Consider the following 20,884-nt stretch of genomic DNA (forward strand, 5'->3'; position numbering starts at 1 on the left):
TAAGCGCCGCAAAGCAAACGGTGGCGGTGTACTGGAAGAAGGCGGAGCCACCGTCTGTCAACGTGTGGTTCGCTCGTCTCTGGCAGGTGCTGGCGATGGAACTGCTTACAGCCCGCCTTCAGTTTAGAGACACCAGGTTTAAGACCCTCTGGTCTCCCTTGGTGGCCCACTTGGGCAGGATAGAACACGCGCGAATGACACCGCCGAGACTGCGGGCCTTGAAACTGTTCGACGACGAGATATCTCAGGCGCGTTCTGAGGTTCTCACACGGCCGGGGGCATTGACACCTTCGACGTTGGGGGGTTCCTAGCTGCGGGTGGGCTAGCCGGGGCCGGACCCCACCGCGGTGCAGACATACTTCCCCACAGGCTTCGTCCCTTAGATCTGGGCCTCCCCCTCCACACCGCTGCGAGGACTGCCGTGCTGCCTCCCCCTCCCCCGCCGCCCTCCCCCTCCCCCCGCCACTTTCCCCCCCCCCGCTTTCTGTTTACTTAAGTTTGTCCTGCCTTCAGGACGTGTAGAGGTTAAGTGCGTTACTAGGGCCTTGATAACTCAGCGCGGTGGCGCGACGCGCCTCTATCCAACCCCTTCCGACCCTGCGCGCTTACATCGGGGCGCTACACCGCCACACACGAGCTACCTCACACATTGTGTACCCGCGCAACACGCTGCAGCTCCGGCTTAGTGACAGGGTTGCCCTCAGCTGCGAGTTTCGTGTCGGAGATTATCGGGCGTCACCAGGTACACATGCCTTATCAGCCCCCGCACCGGGCATACACGCGGCTCTGGGTGGGATGCGGGGTGGTGGGCCTCCGGAGTATGACACGCTGATGGCAGTGAATTGGAAGGGGGGGGAAAAACTGCGATATGTTAGGCAGTAAGGCCTTTGTAAAATGGAATTGATTTTGTTCGCTGCCGGCCAGGTTGGTTGTAGGCACACAGCTGTGTACTTTGAGCTCACCTCTTTTTCTAAATAAAACAAAGTTGGATACAAAAAGTTTGGTGAAGTTCTTTGCTCCTCATGGACTAAATAACATTGCCTCCCCAACATATCGGTATCAAAGTGGTAGAGCAAGTCTCAAAATAAGCAGAAAAGGGAATGAGGTAGACACAAAGGAAACACCATCTTGTTGAAAACGCAAGGCATAAAGTTAATACACTTAAGCACACTTAAAAGACAAGTTTGGGAGGCCAAAAAGCAGCAATGAGAAAGTGTCTGAAAATGCATACAATAATATCTACTAGAGACAGTAAAATATTCTGGTCTTCTGTCATTAAGCTAGATCGAAGTTAGAATCAACAAGGAGTGTCATGGCAGATCAATGGCAGCACCATATAAACTCTTTGTATATTACACCGGAGGAGGCAATTAAATTCCAATCAGATGTTCAAGATGAAGATACTACGGTCTTGGAAACAAATGAGATAGTCTCATACATTATTGAAAGAAAATAAGTAGGCCTGACTATGCCTCATGCTCAAATGGCCTTCTGAAAGCCCTTTTAAACAAGATGTTCCCATCTGGGAGCTGTGTTTAAGATTACAGTTTAACAGCTATTATATATCTGCCATCATTCACATTCATGGTGGGGGTTCTACTTTGCATCCTTTATACAAGAAGGACTGCCGCATACAAACCACGACTTATAAATAACATTAATTGATGCAGATGTAAATTTCTATGCATCCTTGCTTTTAGAAGGCTTAAAGATCTAGGTGAATGAAAAACTCCTCCTCCCCTAGTTTCAAACAGGTTTCATGGGATAATGGGCATGGGTGCCTCTGATTCCAGTTTAGCCTGAGCAAGTGATTGAAATCCACATTTCTCCAGGCAGTGCTCTATTATATGCTTATTTTATATACTTTCAAACATTATTCAATTAGAAATGTCTGCTCTGACAAAAAAATAGGGTATAGAAACAGGACTGTGTGCTAGAATCTCTACTTTTTAAGCTTTATGCCGGAGACCTGGGCTCGGCCCTGGTGAATGACGGATCGGGGCCCCCACATTTAGGCCCTGTCTATCCTTCAATATACAAATGATACGGTATCGTTGGATAAGACAGGTGTCAATATACAACGCTTACTTATTGTCTAACATTAAATATTTTACAGTGAATGTTTAAAAAAAACCAACCGATATTTTTGGCAAAAAATAGGAAAAATAGCAGATGAGCTTTTAAGGGTTGAATCTATTACTAGGGCATCTGGATATAAATATCTAGGGTAATGGCTCCATGAAAGCGGCAGCCATCGCAATGTCATTTTATATCTAAAATCAAAAGTGGTCTTACTTTCATTATATTATTATGCTTGGTTGGTGACTTCACAGGAAATCCACAATAAGACTTCGTTACAGGAACAAATTGCAGGTCACTGCTCTAAAAGTCATTCTATGGAAAGAGTTAAATGCACACAGGCACAAATTAATTGGTTGGTCTATGGCTTTGAATAATGTATTGAGAAAGTTAGGAATAGAGTCATCTTGGACTATGGGTAAGACTTAAAATGTTTTAAAATATTTTTTTTAAATAAAGTGGTGGAATTGGGATCTATGCAGTATTCCCACACCCTTACTAGTAAGATTATATAAAGCCTAGTTGGTGGTTACTACTGTGAACTAGGTAGCAAAACCTACCTCCCTCTTACGCTGTAAGAAAAAACATCAACGTTGATGATCTGCTAATAAGATTTGGCCTGTTCGATTTCAGCAAGAGAGGCCAGTGCTGGTAAAACAAGGCAGCTTCTTTAAATGCATTTAGTGAAATACAAAATCTATCAAATTGCTCTATTTTCTTTGTCTTTGATCGGCACAGAATTGCGAATGAGCATCATTCTAAAGCTATCACTTCACAGACGTGGTATAAAAAAATGCTTAGAGGCCTCCTAGAAATGTGAAATGATGAGGCCAGGCTCATTGTTGGCATAAAAAAACTGGATTAGGTCTCTTGTGAAATTAGGTCACTTAACTGTCCTCCAAATAGCTAAATATTCTATCCAGACAATTTTGTTTATGCACTTAATTGTCCACAAAAATGTTCTCTCTTTTCTGTTTACAGATTCTGCCATTCTATCCCTCACAGCAATCTTCGCTCCAATGACAAAATGCTTTTGCATGTGCCATTGGTCTTTCTGCATTTTACACCAAGGTTGGATGAATGTCATGCAGGATGATTAGTTGATGGCTAAAGTTCAGATGCCGTCATTATAGGTTGGCCTAATAATAATTTGGTAATAGTTTGATGGCCTTTTAGAAAAATAGCACAAGAATTGTCCGCAGAGAAAGGTATCAATCTTACATTTGTTCCCATCTCCAGTTAGAAAACTATTGGTATTATTAAAAAAGATATTTAGGAACCCTACTTACAAAGGCAATATTCCATGTTGTGCACTGCTGGCCTAGTATTGTTAAAGATGTGGAATGGAGGGTGAGTGAATGTATAGAATGGCACTATTGTGATAAAAAAACGAAACAACCCTTAATACCGGTACACGAGAAACCGTGGACTGAATTAGCCATTGAAGTCTTGGGACCCTACCATATCTAATTTAATTGCCTTTGCTGACTTTCACAAAATGGGCAGATATAAAAGTTGTTGCTGAACTCGATACTGAAGCGTCAATAGATTTTCTAACAAATGTGCTTGTAAGAGAAGAGTTTCTGTTTTTTCCCCCTCTATTTAGACTTCTTCTATGCAGTCTGATGGTGTCATGGCTCCAGGCGTGCCAAAAGCCACCAAGGATGGTGTGTTTTTCTGCAAGATAAGCAGAGAAGGTAACCATAATGGCTCTGTAAATAATGCAGATGGTTTTGAAGGTGGTGCTGGCGGGTAATGTGAGAAAATGGATTTCCTTCAGGATGGGCATGCTGTGATCATATTTCTTCGGGCCCTGGGTCAGACGTGCTTTGGTGTATAGGATGTCCTTAAAGGGTGCCAATGTATAGTCTAGAAAGCCATGGGGCAGGACGGTACCACCATCCTAATACAAGATTACAAGGGCTTGAGCAGAAGGTCTGAAGTCGGCTTCTGAAAGAAATGGTTTCAATTCTTGTAGAAGAGAGAGCTGATACCAGACTGTTCTTGTTTTTTTGGCAACGTGTTCCTTAAGGGTGAAGTTGGTGTTCATAGTAAAACCAAGTAAAGGTTGGGGTTCGAAGCTGTCAAGGCATGTAATTGGGCAAAGTTTGTACTTTTTCTTGTTTGTTAGTCTTAGCAAATAACAGGAATTCTGTTTTGGTTGGGCTGAGCTTCAGACAGGAGCTGGACATCAAGGTCTGGATGAAGTGTAGGCAGTGTTTGAGGCATTGAATGTCTGATGCACAGGAGACTTTCAAGTGGAATTGCACATCATCAGCATATTGGTAAATCCTGATGCTGTTATTTGGCATTAGCAAAAACAACAGTTGACGGACAGAATGCAGAACAATGTCATACATTCAACCCAGTACAGAGATCTGGGCCTAAATCCATAGTTTTTTTGATCACCATGCCGTTCCAGTTTGAACCCAGCCATATGCAAATCAGTCTTGACACTGTGCCTCATGGGAACAGTCCAGCCCGAACTGCCAAGCCAGGTCCTCCCTGGACTGGAACCAAGCATCCTAGGACCGGTTTCGGGGTTTCACCCCTCTTCAGCCAGGATAGCTTGATTCCAGTGGCATGGAGAGCACGGGACCCACGTCTGGGCGTACGCTTCCCACTCGGGGTGACAAATGCAAAAACAACAGTTGATGGACAGAATGTAGAACGTCATACATTCACCCCAGTGTTATTTGGCATTAGAGCATCAAGCAGCTGCATGTAGTGGTTGAAGATACAGGAGGTGCATTTGTGAATAAATTGGTGTCAGTTGGAAAGGCAGGCGGAGAACTAGTGAAGGACATTGCCAGTGAATTCCATTCAAGACTCCAGCATGTGTATGAGGGTGGGATAGTCGAATATGTCAAAGGAAGCTGAGATGTCTAGCAATATCAGGAGGCCGGGTCATCTGTGCTAAGTAAGTCATCGTCTAAGATGTGTAAAGTAGCAGCCTCCGTGATGTTGCGTGATTTGGAGCCAGGAAGGAAACTGTTAACTCACAAGAAGGAAAAGGTCGATTAAATTATCATCTTGGATCAATTACTTTAAATAATCTACATTTATCTTATAAATTGTTCAACTATTCCATGCAGCTGTTATTCAGCTTAAGGTTTTCTGAAAATAAGTTGTGTTGTCCTTGTGTATTATCTATCTATCACATGTAGCAAATGCCTTTCTTAACTGATTTTACTTTTGTCCCCGTCTTATTTTTATATTATGCATGCACTATTACTGTACCCTGTTCCCTAGGATTCTTTTATGTTCTAAAAAGTGATATGACATATGCTTTTCCAAACATTCAGTGCAGGAAAATCGGTGGTTCTTAGCCTGTGGTACACAAACACCTGGGGGTCGGTATGCCTACTCAGGTGGTCCGCAACTGTTTAGAATATTAAATAATATTAACACAATAAAGTACATATAAATAAACTGACATTTTTAAAACGTTATGTAAATGTGAAGGAATTTGAAGATGGAGGCTAACATTTAGGTGTGTGTCCTTAGCTTGATTTGCGGAAGCAGCACAAGTACAGCAACAGAATAGAGCATGGGCGATGGGTGGCCTCGATTGAAGCGCCAACAAAAAATAAAAGCATGCATTAGGAGCAAAAAGACACAGTGATATGTTAGAGCCCAACAATTCAAACGTCTTTTAGAATTAAAGGTTCCAACCATCTCAATTAAATTTTCTATTTGTTTGTGAATAAAATTAAATATTTCATCATTTGTGTATTTGAGCTGACCAACATGACACAAGTTACACTTAGAGACTATTTAGTTTAATAGTCAACCGGGTATAAGACATTATTTTAATACTTACTGGAGTAGTGTTTTTTGATCCACTCAACACAGTCCAAGGCTACCCTCTTTGGTCTTTTAGGCAAAACCTCATACTTTAAGTTATGTCTGTTGAAGCTCATTGTAAACCTAGAGAAAGAACACCAACATGTGACCATTCTCATAAATTATTGTAATTTACAGCACCATTTCCATAGAAGAGTATGTAAAAAAATGTTTTAGCAAATTGTAGAGGCGCAATGGGCAAAAGTGAGAAGGGCTAGGGACTGCAGCAATCGCATCTAATGTAACAATGGCCATGTCTGTGTACATCATTGAGGTCAACTATAGTGTGTAAATGTAAGGTACATTAGGAAATGTAGAGGGTGCTTTGCTATGCATACATGTGAGTGACGAGCTCTGAAGATTCGTGGTTTGTCTTTGGATGCACATCTCTTTGAGGTGAATGAAGAGAGCAATAGTTTTGAAAGGTGCTCTAGAATCAAGGGATGTCATCATGCGCTCTGTGTGCAACCAAGGAGAGTACAAAACCTTGAGACAGAATCACATGTGGAGGGAGGGAGTGGCACATACTAAGATACATATGCACAGTAATCAGAGCTGATATACGGTTATTGTTAGGGTAATGAGTATGCCCTTAAGCTTAAAACCTGCTGCACTGCAATTTAGAGGTGTGTGGGATAGGGGCAGGGTCTGAGGACTTACACCTGAGGAGAACTCATCTTAAGTTGGTTGAGGATGTCCTTCTGCACTCTGGGGTTGGCAGTTGCAGTCAGGGCCATCAATGGCACGGAGGGGTACTGCTGACGAAGCATGTTGAGGCGCTTGTAATCCGGACGGAAATCATGGCCCCACTGGTTCAAAAGAAAAGGAGGTTACCATTTAGTTCTATTTGTCCAATAACTAAAGGCAAACAATGGCAAGTCAAGGGTCTGAAAGGAATTGGGGAATGAAAGTTGCTGCCATTCCATGAGGTGGACTGTGGAAGAATCTAAGCCAGAGACTAGGTTACAGAAAACAGCAAGGCAAATTAAGGTCGGACAAATTATCATTTCATACCAGGGTAGACCTTTACACACAGACGAAGAAGGCCCAACAAACCACTGAGCACTTGTTACTATCAATGGTCGTGGGCAAAAGCCCGATTCACAAGCATCCACAATATTAAAGTGATCCTGGTCTGCATTTTACAAATCAATTCCATATGTTTAGGATCCTCACAAAGTATGAAAATGTGTTCCATTTACATTTATACTACATAAATGTTGTTTCTGAGGATATCCTTACAGTCAGGCATGCATCTAACTCTACTGAACCTAAGCTGGAAACTCTTGAGGTAGATGATCCTTACTAATGAAGTGACTGCACAGCCAGTCGGTATGCAACCATTCCTCCACCTGCAGCACACTACAGGATTAGAAACTGTGTCAGGTGGGGAAAATAAAGCCTGAGAATTAAGGCCACTTACTGTGAGGGCTGTGGGGAAGAGGACATTATTATTACCCTTGTAACCTTTTATTTTTTATTTTTAAAACAGCGGCACAAGAAGTAAACCTGCATAAATACATACCAAAATGAAGTGCAACATAACAGAGAGGAGGGCCATAGAAAAACATTCTGGCCTACCCCCTTAGGAAATTCCCTGGATGCAGTGCGGGTTTTCCTCAAGGACAAAAACATTAGTGGCACCAAACAAGTGTGTTTGCAAAGGGATAGCAAGCTGGGCACCTACGATAGGATGGGGAAGCCTTTATGTGGGGAATAAACTAAGGGACAGACACTAGCATAAACCTTGCATCTGTTAATGCCCCATGGCGACATGCCTTAGAAACTGATGCATTATAAGTAAAACATTTATAGAGTGAGCTATGCAAATATACATTATGATAACATGCAGATCAGGCACAGCTAACACTCCAAGGAAGCAAAGAGCAGCCAATCTACGGACGAGTTAAATTGGAAATCAAAGTCATGATAACAATACACACCAAATAACTACAAAAAGTCCATAAAGACAATAAAGCTATCAAACTTACTTCTGATATATCTGTACAATCAGCATCAGTGTACAGCTCATGGGCCAGGACGAGCCTAAACCCAAACCTCTACCACCGGTCTGCACACAAGCAGGCCATCACAAGCTTCTAGTGCTACCAAAGACCAAACGAGCATCATGAGGAGGCAGAATTTTCTTTCTGGGAACGACAAAGCTGCGGAACTCTCTCACCATGACTCTGTAGAACTGTTCGGACCTTTTCTCCTTCAGGAAGTCTCTTAAAACCTGGCTCTTCAGTCACTAGAATAGTTGCCCCTCTTCCGAAATTCAGAAGTAGCGCCAAGGCGCCCCAGGACATTCAAGCGTTTTAGAGAACCAAAAATCTAATCAAATCAGGACTATGAACCTCATATAATTTTCACAACTCTGCATATCAACATTCAAACCCTTACCACACAAATACAGACATCATTTCAACACATGTAGCACCAACATCATCATCCATATAACAGACACTGGCACAAACACACCACTAATACAACACTCCAACTCACAGTCATTAGCATACAGTCTGAAATCACATATGGTACTATGATAGTTGATATCATACAATACAGCATAGTCACACACTTCATCACAGAAACATGGTTCACACTAGCCTTCACATACATCCTGGACATCCCCACCTCTGCAAGCTACAGAATTCTATGCTCAGACCACACCAACTCGCAGTGATTCAAAACTCCTCCTAGCCCAGCACCTTTAGTAACTGAGTAAAACCCAAGCCATTTGAGATCTTCACCTGCCACTTCTCACTCTCAATATCACGAACAGCCTGCTTCCACGTGATCTACAGATCCTCGAGACCCAACAAGAACTTTCTAAATTCTCATCAACTCCCGCTGTTCCTTCAAGGCTTCCCATTAACTGGAGATTCTAGCACAAAAAAGGAATACTTCTACATACTCATCAACACGCTGTACATCAAGTAGCACTTAACAGGATCAACTCATGTCAAAGGCAACACACTTCAACTCATCTTGATGGTTTCACCTACAGTCTACTGCAAAACCTTGGTGCTCCTAATTAGATGAAACATTTGCATCCCCTTCTCCATCCATAACACCACACTTCTACAACCAGGTCAACCAAAAAGAGAACATAAGTTAGTCAGTCAAAGAACTTTATTCTGCTTCGTTTCCGTGGCATAAAAAGTGCAGACATAAAAACAGACCATTAAAAAGAGATAAGTTCATCAGGCGTAATAAAAACAATTCTAAAAAATTCATACATTAATATTTCCTCATAAAATAGACATATCTTAACATGCTTTTGAATTTAAAAAGGATTGAAAAGGTATTACATCAAAACAGTATGTAAAAGTACAATAAAACAGCGCTACCCTTCAACGTGCCTAGGTTATCAAAAAATCGCATCCATACGAATCGTAAACCACTTCACATAATAATGCTAATGTATGTTAAGTGCGCCACTTGAGAAGAAAAAGACAAAGAAAAAGACAGAGGTAAATATACAACTTAGCATGAGTCATCCTATCCGGTCAGTCACTTATATCACAATCTTGATAGGCCCAGAGGAATGGAACTACTGCATAACACCAATGGATAGGATAGGATATATGCTTATAGAGCGCTCGATTGCCATGGCGTCTTGACGCACGTGTATGAAGAAGGGGAGTATAACCTGTAGTTACGGATAAGGCTATATGGTAGTAAACAGCCATGTTTTCAGATCTTTCCTAAAAAGCTGCCGATTAGGTTGAAATTTCATAGCTGTAGACATTTTATTCCAAAGCTTGGCAGCACAGTACGATATAGTTCTACCACCCCATCTTGCTTGTCTGATCTTAGTAGTTGTAATAAGACCTAGGATGGCAGATCTAAGGGCACGCGACGGACTGTAGAGTAGAAACATTTTTTGGATAGTCTCCGCACCTCCCCCATAAAGTGCTTTGTGCACCAGGCATAAAGCCTTGAATTCCACCCGCTGTTGAATAGGAAGCCAGTGCAGTGATTTAATTCCTGCCGAGGTAGATTGTTCTTTTGGAATCTTTAGTAGTAGTCTTGCTGCAGCATTCTGTAAAGACTGCAGTTTTCTCAACTGGAACTTGTCAATCCCCCAAAAAAGGGCATTGCAGTAGTCCAGTTTAGACAAGAAGAGTGCCACCACCGGGTTTTTAGTAAGAAAAAACAAGAAGAAGTAAGACTGTTTACCTGGGCAGAGAAATTTAGTTGGGCATCAAAAATAACCACAAGGTTCCTGACCTTGGGGACAGGACACAGGCATTCTCCAGCCTCCACCGGCCACCAAGAGTCATTCCACAGGGGCCGGCCAGGGCTAAACTCAATCACCTACGTTTTGTCAGTATTAATTTTCAGGAAACTGTGATCCATCCATGTCATGATCTCAGTGAGACAAGCATGGAACCTGGTAGCTGTGGCCTCAGGCTGGCTGTTAACAGAAATAACAAGCTGAGAATCATCAGCGTAAGAGACCAAGGCAAAACCATGCTTACTGAGGAGTCTGGCCAACGGAATTACATAGATGTTAAACATAGTGGGAGAGAGGGCTGATCCCTGTGATACCCCACATGGTAGATGGAAGCTATCCGATTGTAGGCCATCCCAGTGTAGCCTTTGCTCTCTTGCCTCCAGAAAGGAGGCAAGAAGTGCGAGGGCAGTACCATCGACACCTACATGCCTCAGCCGCTGCACCAACACCGTGTGATTCACGTTGTCGAACGCAGCCAACAGATCCAGGAGTACGAGGACCGCCCTTCCCCCTCCGTCCACCACTCTACGAATCTCTTCCGTTGCAGTAATCAGAGCTGACTCAGTAGAGTGGCAAGACCGAAAACCGTGCTGTGTGGAGTCCAGTGGGTTATTAACGTCAAGGTAGTTTGTCAACACCTTGTTTACTGACTTCTCCAGTATTTTTGCTACTATTGGCAAACCGGCAATTGGCTGAAAGTTCTTTGGTTCGGTGGGTTCCAGGGTCGACTTTTTAAGAATTGGCCCAATGGATACTTTTTTCCAACTAGCTGGGTAAATACCCGATTTCAAAACTTGGTTAACTAGTGGGGTTAACTTTACACAAATCTTCCCAGCAGCAAGGTGCATAATAGCTGGAGGGCAAGGGTCCATGGGTGATCCGGATTTTATACTGAGGAGAAGTTTTAATACCTCATCATTCGTAATTGTCGGTAACAGGATAATCTACAGTGAGTTGAGCAGACCTCCCAGGGATGTTGACACTGCTTATCTTGGGTCTCCCGACCGCTCAGAAGATCACTATAGATTACTTGCACCTTGTTCTGAAAATATGTGGCCAGTATATTGCACATAGCTTGATCTGGCTTAAAAATGTTGTCTTACTGCGGATTGTCCAGCAGTTTGACAGATTTAAAAAGTTCCTTTGTGGAATTGCCAGCGTTTTCTATCTTAGTTGTAAAGAATAACTTTTTTGCAGCAATAATTGCTTCCTTATATTGTTGGCCAGCGAGATTATAGATCATTTTCTTTTCGTTACTATAATCCTGTCTCCAAAAACGCTCTGTTTTCCTGCAGTAAATTGTTAGGGACTTGAGTTCCAGGCTGTACCAAGGAGATGAATTCTTCGATCTTTTTACCATAACCAATATTTCGGGGGCCACTTGCTCGGCAGCTGCCAGTAGCCAACCATTAAACTGGGAGGCTGCTTCATTATTGTCCTTTGCTAGCGGGGAAGGGAGGTGGCCAAGGGCCGGCTCTAGGTCATCGCCTAGAACTTTGTTCCAGAGTCGCATTTTTATCTTGGAAGGCTTACTTTGGGTGCAGTGATTATGCTGCAGGGTCTTGATGTTAAAATAGACCGCCTTATGGTCAGTCCAAGGGAGAGTAGATATTTTAAATCAAGTTGATATCAGAAGAATTAGTAAAAATACCATCTAGAGTGTGGCCCGCCACATGGGTGGGTTCGACTACTAATTGGTTTAGGCTGAAAGCTGCAAGATTATCCCGCAGTCTGGCAGTATGCAAATTATTTGTTAATTCTAAATGATAGTTAAAAATCACCCAGCAATGTGAGAGATTGGGAGTCTGTGTAGGACTCCAGAAGCGTCAAAAGACCTTGGGAGAAAGCCGCTCTAGGTCCTGGTGGACGGTATAGAAGCATCCCTTGGAAGATCGAGAAATTGTTAAGCTTTATCGAAAAATGCATCGCCTCCGCTGGCAGAACCGAGATTGCCTCCACCCGCACCTTTAGATGATCTCGGTAGATAATAGCTAGTCCCCCCCGTTTTTTTTCCTCCCTATCTTGTGAGCTGACAGCATAGCCCTTAGGTAGCGCGATGTTCCAGTCTGGGCTGGATGTGTTGTCCGTCCAGGTTTCTGTCCCGAAAACTATATACGGGGTGGCTTGCTGGATCATCAAACTACTGGAAAAAAAGTAATGCTGGACGATACTGACTAAAGTGCCACTCACAAAATCCGAGTTACTGCCGCGATGAAGGACGTTTGGGAAGCGGACTAGCGCCAAACTTGCCTGGAGAAACCTCTCGAGGTCGCGCTGCTGGTGGGAGCTCCTCCTTGATCGACGGAGTGTCCAATAGCTCCCAGCGTGCGCTAGACCCCACTCTAGTTGGCTGCCTGCACCGGGGGACTGCGAGGACCAGAAGCCTTTGCTTCCACCACCTGGTGCCTCTTCCCCCGGCGGTAACGCCCATCACCTGCCGTTCTCTATTTACCTTTCGTGACACCCGCTTCGCGGGTGCCACTCACAAAATCCGAGTTACTGCCGCGTTGAAGGACGTTTGGGAAGCGGACTAGCGCCAAACTTGCCTGGAGAAACCTCTCGAGGTCGCGCTGCTGGTGGGAGCTCCTCCTTGATCGACGGAGTGTCCAATAGCTCCCAGCGTGCGCTAGACCCCACTCTAGTTGGCTGCCTGCACCGGGGGACTGCGAGGACCAGAAGCCTTTGCTTCCACCACCTGGTGCCTCTTCCCCCGGCGGTAACGCCCATCACCTGCCGTTCTCTATTTACCTTTCGTGACACCCGCTTCGCGGGTGCCACTCACAAAATCCGAGTTACTGCCGCGTTGAAGGACGTTTGGGAAGCGGACTAGCGCCAAACTTGCCTGGAGAAACCTCTCGAGGTCGCGCTGCTGGTGGGAGCTCCTCCTTGATCGACGGAGTGTCCAATAGCTCCCAGCGTGCGCTAGACCCCACTCTAGTTGGCTGCCTGCACCGGGGGACTGCGAGGACCAGAAGCCTTTGCTTCCACCACCTGGTGCCTCTTCCCCCGGCGGTAACGCCCATCACCTACCGTTCTCTATTTACCTTTCGTGACACCCGCTTCGCGGGTGCCACTCACAAAATCCGAGTTACTGCCGCGTTGAAGGACGTTTGGGAAGCGGACTAGCGCCAAACTTGCCTGGAGAAACCTCTCGAGGTCGCGCTGCTGGTGGGAGCTCCTCCTTGATCGACGGAGTGTCCAATAGCTCCCAGCGTGCGCTAGACCCCACTCTAGTTGGCTGCCTGCACCGGGGGACTGCGAGGACCAGAAGCCTTTGCTTCCACCACCTGGTGCCTCTTCCCCCGGCGGTAACGCCCTTTTACCCCCCCTTTAAATTAAACCATACTTCACGCAACGCGGGACGCGCGCGAGGAGAAGCGCGAGGCGAAGCCCGGGCCAAGGGCGGGCCCGTTTCAGCCCGTTACAGACTGTGCAGGACTGGACTGGGCCATGGTATTTTTATTTGTGTTTTCATGTCTATATTTCCCTCCGTCCACTTGCTGCTCTGTGTGGTCATAAATTAGTGGGACCTCATATTCTAGTTGTAACAGCGACACTAGTTTTGCTCGCGACCCACAAGTTATTGCCCCTGTGACGCAGAGCGCTTAATTATGTCCAGAGTCACTAGAAGCAAAAAAACAGACAAAACCACCGATATAACGGGTCCACTTGACCTATTCCTACACAAGGCCAATGCAGCCATTGACAATACTATCCAATTGATAGATCGACGGGTGTCTCACGAATTGGAGATGGCCAGAAAAAGATCGTCTATGGGCCCGCTGGCCTCAGCACAAACCCCTATACAAAAGGGGTTGATCATACCCCTGCTGAATCCAACAAGTGCACTAGTTCACACAGTTTCAAACACTGTGGATTTGTCAGCAACACAGTTGTCACTAGGTTCCGATTCTGATTCTAGGGAGGATCTGGAAAAAACACCAGTTTTACAACCCCTACATAATCATGAAATGGTCACAGAATCAAACACCACGGGGGCCAGGGAGGGCGCCATACCTAAGAGGTTAAATAAGGGGTCGAACCCAAATGTGCATTTATTAGCTCCACCAAATGGTGGGATTCCCAGCAACCTGATCATAAACAGTAACAACACCGTAGTGTTGCAAACACCATCGCCAACCAATAGTGTGATCCTAAACACGCCCCCACGGAACATCACGCCACTGGGGAACCTAGATACACTAGGCGCAGTAGGGGGCATACAAAAACCCTGTACCTCATGTGTGACACTACACGATTTTCTCACAAACAGCATGGGGGAACTGTTAAAATACCATCTGAAACCCCTGGAGAAAAGCATAAGGGTAATTGAAAAACAACTTGCCAAACTAAATACTCCTGCATTTATGCAGAAGTCACTTAGCACCCTAGACATGGGGGAGGGGAAGACCAAACAACCAAGTAAACCGGCCAAATCGGCTAAACCAACTCAACCATCTACAACACCAGCTGTTTGCCCAAAGTCCTGTGGACCAGATAAAGAAGGGAACATCCAGACCACTAAAAATGTCAAACAGAATCCACAAAATACTCCTAAACCCCAAACTGCAGAGGGAAAGGGCCAACTCGTCACCACTAGTGATAACGCACAACCCACCCCAGCCCTAGTAGCCCTAAATACTCAGCTAGCAAACCTAAAGGAGAATACACAAAAACTCCAAAAATCTCAGCCCTCTCAAGCCCAGGGGAAACAGAGGACGGGATCTAGATCTAGACGGCCATTCCATCTTCCACCTGAGGCCACCCCGTTCACTGTTGTCCTAACAGGGGTCTCAGAACTAACAGAGGGCGCGGATGAGCCCCAGTGGTCACTGAGAAACAAAGTTCTGCAATGGCTTAGCCAAAATAGACCTATACAGCCATCGCATCATAGCAGAATCAACTCAGTTAGAAGAGTGTTTTGGATTGGGGAAACTAAAAAAAGCTTACAGGGTGATTGCGTTATAGTCAACTGTGACGATCCTGCTATGGCTGACTATATCTCTTCCTGGCCAGCACTTGAAAAAAGGGGGGGGGTGGATGTACAGCGCCTTTCCTTTTTTTATCCTCCGTTAAATACCCCGAATTATGAAAACAGAACTGGATGGGAGGATGCTCAGGATTGGCCCTGGACACAGGTGGGGTACACTAATAGAAACAGAAATAGGAATAACAATAATAATGGATGGAATAGAGGCTGGAATTCCCGCCCCTGGTACCATAGTAGAGGCAACCCAAATTTCGATTACTGGGAGGGGGTTCCCATGAGGAACAGATTCGACTGTCTAGACATGGTCGATTGACCAATAAAGGTCACCACAGGGGTTTTAGAAGTCACTGCTCCCCTACATAAGATCTATGATGTCCCTTCCCTAGTAGAAAATACTAACCCCGTGATGTCAGAGATTATACAAGTGCAAGACACGTGTGGAGGAAACCGGCTAAGCCAGCAGTTAACAGAAAAATCCAGCAGGTCACGGACTGAGAACGGAACTGGGCCAATAACTGAAATTATCAACATAAAACCATATCTGAGTATAGTAGATAGGACTAAGACCCAACTCGATAATGAGATCGAAGCCTTGCAAGAGGGCATGGTCTCACAACCTAGGCAGGAAGAACCCTGCCCCATCACTGAGGGGTTTTGTCTGCTTAAGATATCTTCCTGGAATATTGCTGGGCTTGCGAAAAAAGCGCGTGACCAGCTATTCCTAACTTTTATGGAAAAGCAGGATATAGTCTGCCTACAGGAGTGTTGGGACCCATATGAGACATCAGTAGAGGGTTTTAGCACTTTCTACGTTCCCTCGATCCAGGGTAACCGAGGCAGGGGCTTGGGGGGACTTTGTATTTTTACCTCTAACCTTTGTAACATAGAACAGAACATGTATGAGGCAAATGGGCCAAAAGCAGGTGTAGGGAGTTCACTACAAGGATTGTCTTTTAAATTAAATGGGCGCTCCTTTTTTCTGATAAACCTTTATAATAATATGCCAAAAGTAGAGGTAAAAATTCTAATAGCGGAACTGGATTCACTGCTAAACAAAGGCGGCCAGGCGGCAGACTGCTTACTTATAGCAGGGGATTTCAATTGTCACCTATGTCCCTATAGCCAAACAAAAAACTGTGGCATTTTTGACTCACAAGGGGATCCCACCACACATTTTGAACATTCCCTAGCGGGAAATCTGCTAAATCAATTCATGCATGAATGGGATTTGGCTTTTGCAAATGAACTTTGCCAGCCACCTGTAGTGTTTCAAACAACCTTTTTTGGTCATGGGGCAGGTACTGTAATAGACTTCATCCTGGTTTCAAATAGGAACCAAGGTTGGGTGGGCGGGTTCGAAACGGAGGGCCTAGCAATAAGTGACCACTTTCCCATTAGTACTTCCCTTAAATTAGGGAAACGGGGCACGCAAAAAATAAGCACCACGGATATATTGCATGGCCGTTCAGTGGCACTGGCCAGGAAAAATGGCTATGCCATTAAATGGGCAAAAATTGAACCCATGAACTTTCTGAAAGATCTATTACAGAAAGAAACTAGTCAATTTAACACCTGCCTGGAACTAAGCATTAACCCAGAACAAATAATACAGGCATTCGATGAGATTAAAACAGAAATAAACGCTAAGCTAACCAAAAAATTAAAGGCAAGGGAGGAAACGAGAATATATGGCTGGTTTAACCGAGCCTGCACAAGTGCCCATAAAGCACTTTTACAGGCTTTAAAGACTATACCCAGGGATAGCAGACAAGTCAAGGAGGCTAGACAAGCTTACAAGCTGACTCTCCTGACAAGGAAGAAAGAACTCAAAAATGCAGCTTGGGAAGCCTTGATAAAGGCAAGCGCACTAAGGGATAATACGTCCTTCTGGAAAGAGGTAAATGCCCCCTTTTTTCTAGATAGGAAGGTAGACTCCATGGAAATTGGCATAGCTGAAGACGTCTGGGTCAAGCATTTTACTGTGCTTTACAAGAAAGACTCACTTATGTTGACCTCACAAGAGGAGTTGGCTGAGGGGAGTGAGATCCTTTTACAACCACAGGGAAATTTCCCATTAAAAGTAATGTTCACCCCTGCAGACCTGGAACAAGCGATTTCTCAGAGTGCAAGCCTAAAAGCTCCAGGGCCTGACGGTGTACCCATTGATCTATTTAAAGGGAATGTAGATCTCTGGGCACCCTTACTGGCAAATGTCCTAAATGCTTACACCAAATTAGGTTTCCCCAACACATGGAAGGAAGCGATAGTCATTCCAATATTTAAAAAAGGAGATAGACAAGACCCAAAATGTTATCGCCCCATTTCTCTGTTAGATAATTTAATGAAGGTTGCTGGCAGGGTGCTACTAACCAAACTACAAACCTGGTCCAAGACTAATGGGATACTCTCAAAATTTCAATATGGTTTTAAGTCGGGGGTGGGAACCATAGAGCAGGGTTTAAACCTGTCCCTTATAATAAACAAATACATTGGATCAAAAAAAGGGAACTTGTTCCTGACATTTGTCGATTTAACTTCGGCTTTCGATTGTCTGGATCATGGAACCCTGTGGAAAACCCTGACTAATATGGGGATAGATAAAAACATCCTAACTTTTATCCAGGAACTTTACAGAGATGCAGGAGCTACGGTGAGATATGGCAAAAACGGCGAGCAAACCAGAAAATTCCCAATTGCAAAGGGCGTTCGCCAGGGTTGCATCCTTGCACCGTTTTTATTTAATTTGTATATAAACGAGGTAGCAGACTCGATGAATGACCTGGAGGTGGATTACCCCAAGATAAACGGACTCGCAGTCCCGTTATTGTTATACGCTGATGATGCGGTGATTATGGCCCGCACTCAGCGGGGACTCCAAAAGGCACTAACAGGCTTTGCAACCTTCATGAGCTCTAGAGGCCTTATAATAAATGTGGGGAAAACTTTCACGATGTCATGCACAACGAGAAAAAAAGTACCAGACTGCAAAACCTTTGTTAATAATTCAAAGATAGCGATGTCGAAAACTTTTTCCTACTTGGGTATCATTTTTAATAATAGGGGGACATGGTCTGCAGCGGTTACCTCCCGAAACCTGGCTTTTGCCCGCGCAATAGGGGCGGTTAAGCAATTTGCTAAAAAACAGGGCGGGAAACCGGTAGACACACTACTTAAGATCTATGCAGCTAAATGTGTGTCCACAGCTGTTTATGGGGCGGGGATTTGGGGACTTGCAGATAGTTCCGAAATTCAAAGGGTGGAGAATGCTTTCCTGAGGTACCTCTTAGGAGTCCCGCGTTCCACATCTACTACTATCTGCCACAACGAACTGGATAGATCTCACATTAGTGACATTATAAAGATAGCGCCAGTTATGTTGTGGCATAAGATCTGGACATGCGAGGACACAACCTTCAATAGGGAGGTAATTCAGGATTGCCTGCAGCAAGGAAATGGCGCTAAACAACCTTGGCTAGCCTACGTTAAAAAATTCCTGAACTCCATCGGCAACCCAGAATTCTTTTCAGACCCAATATCATGCGCCCAAATCCCCAAAAAAGCACTAAAAGAGACGTGTCTTGGCTTATTGGAGGAGAGGAGATATTATTTAGATGGGAATAAGTCCACCATTATAGCCCACCGCCAGATTTTGCATGAACATGGTTTACATCCTTATCTGGCGCCAAATATCTCCCCTTACCATAGAATGCTGTTGGCTCGTCTGAGGACAGACTGTTTCTTCAGGTTAATAACGTTCCCTACACCGAATGATTGGTCAGTGAAAATGATTAATTGCCCGTGTGACGGAATAGCCACTCAGTCTAACATACATTGCATACTGTTCTGCAAGTACTATCAATGGGGTAGGAAAAAACATCTATTGCCTCTGTTAAAACTGTGGGGCCTGAGAAGCTGTAAAGCAGCCCTCCACAGATTGTATTTGCTTCAAGACGAATGTACTATTGGAGTGATGATAAAATTCCTGTCGTTTATTATAAAATGTAGAGGGTCTATGAGAAGCGATTAGTAGGTTGAGGGTTTGTAGAAGTATTATTCTGTGCCTAATAACACCATATAATACATAAATATGTCATATTTACCTCGACCCTTCTATCATGTAAATGTAACGATACATATATCAATCGCTTTCTAGAAAAAATTTTTTTAAAGGGTTTTTAATATTAGATTAATTGAATGACTAGGGTAATGAATATGTATTTCTTCTTAGTAATCACCTTTTAGTATGTAAATGTTTAAATAACGTTGTTTTAATCGTATTTTTGTAATGTTTGCTTATATGGTGTTTGTCAAATACCGAATAAAGCTATCTTTGATTTGATTTGATTTGACTAAAATTATATCTGCGCAAAAGCGGGACAATGATTCTTTTCCTTTGTACAATGTAAAATGTACAAAAGAATAGAACATGTAACTCTGACTGTTTTGATACACCATCACAGGGGCATAAGATAAGATCGCTTATAGAGTGAGAGTTTACAGGGAAACCAAGCATCAGTGGGATATAGTTTAAGCATGATCTTGTCAAGATAAGCTGGTAAAAGTTAAATAAGACTGAGCTTCTTGGTTAAGAGGGGGAGACGCTTGACATAGGCTAGCAGTAACTTTGTTTCTGTTTGTCTCCTACCTGTTTGCAGCAGCCCTTGCTAGAAAGATCTCCTTAAGCCTCGCCTTTTTGATTTGCACTCAAATAATTCTAATAAACCCAGATCCTCTACGTAACGCTTCACATATTGCAACCAGGGAATCTTTAATATAGATATATATGGTAAACCCAGCTCAATGTGACATATACAGTTTGGACAACTACAGGGCAAGGCTAACAGTCTTTTACCGAAGGCATCTTCTACTCGCTGAAGCACATCAATGTCCACCATACCCCAGATCGCGGTCCCATAAGTAGCATCAGTGATAACTTTGGCTGCATAAATCGCTAAAATCTTGGAGATGGGTTTAGAACTCAGTTTCTTTGTAAAACTAAAAATTGCTGCTATGCTTTTTTTTTTTTTTTAAATAAAAGTTTTCTATTTAACACCATATTTTTCAATAAAAAACCAATCGAAGAGTATCCCCAGGTAAGAGAATATTTCAGCCACCTCCACCCTTCGTTGTTCTATATGGAAAGCTGGACATTTCTTTGTAGTGCAGCAGAAATAAGCACATACGTCTTTTATTTGTTCACATGAAGATCAAGGCTGTCCACAAATGTGGTATAATCCTCTATGAGGCTCTGCAGTGCTCGACCTGCTCTAGCAAGATACCAGAACTAATTTCCCCTTGGAAAACTTGCAAGAAGACTCATCAACCAGCCAAAATACCCACATCGTAAATAAACACCACCTCACTGTCCACAAGACAACTCTTAAAATTCATGTAGCAGTCAGCACTGCACTGAATTCCCAAATCTCCAAATCTAAACCCTTGACACCCTAATGCACCCAAGATCTGACTGTGAAGAATCATGTCATAAGCAGAAAAATTGGGGATGGATCAATCTCCCTAATAACTTCACCCATTTCAAAACAATTAGTGACACACGGACCAATCATCACCACAAAGAAAGCTACAATCTACAAGACCACCATCAACAATAGTACAATATCTTCAAGGACACTCTTCCCAATAGCAACACCCTGGAAACTTGCATGAGATTCGCTTGTGCAGTTCTGTAATGGTACACCCCTCTATCTTGCACACTGCCACTAACA

The 20,884-nt window shown here is 43.9% G+C and overlaps 1 protein-coding gene across 1 annotated transcript in view; it reads right to left on the minus strand.

Annotated features, from left to right (window-relative positions):
• BLM (BLM RecQ like helicase) overlaps window positions 1-20,884 on the minus strand; it is a 383,147-nt gene that overhangs the window by 161,933 nt on the left and 200,330 nt on the right. The window contains exons 11-12 of the mRNA XM_085644695.1: window positions 6,586-6,734; window positions 5,903-6,009 (exon numbers count right to left, since the gene is read on the minus strand). Of these exons, the coding sequence (XP_085500821.1) occupies window positions 5,903-6,009; window positions 6,586-6,734 (256 nt within the window). The remainder of the gene's footprint in view (window positions 1-5,902; window positions 6,010-6,585; window positions 6,735-20,884) is intronic.

The sequence above is a fragment of the Triturus cristatus genome, chromosome 3_1 (assembly GCF_964204655.1).
Source record: "Triturus cristatus chromosome 3_1, aTriCri1.1, whole genome shotgun sequence".
NCBI classification, from domain to species: Eukaryota; Metazoa; Chordata; class Amphibia; order Caudata; family Salamandridae; genus Triturus; species Triturus cristatus.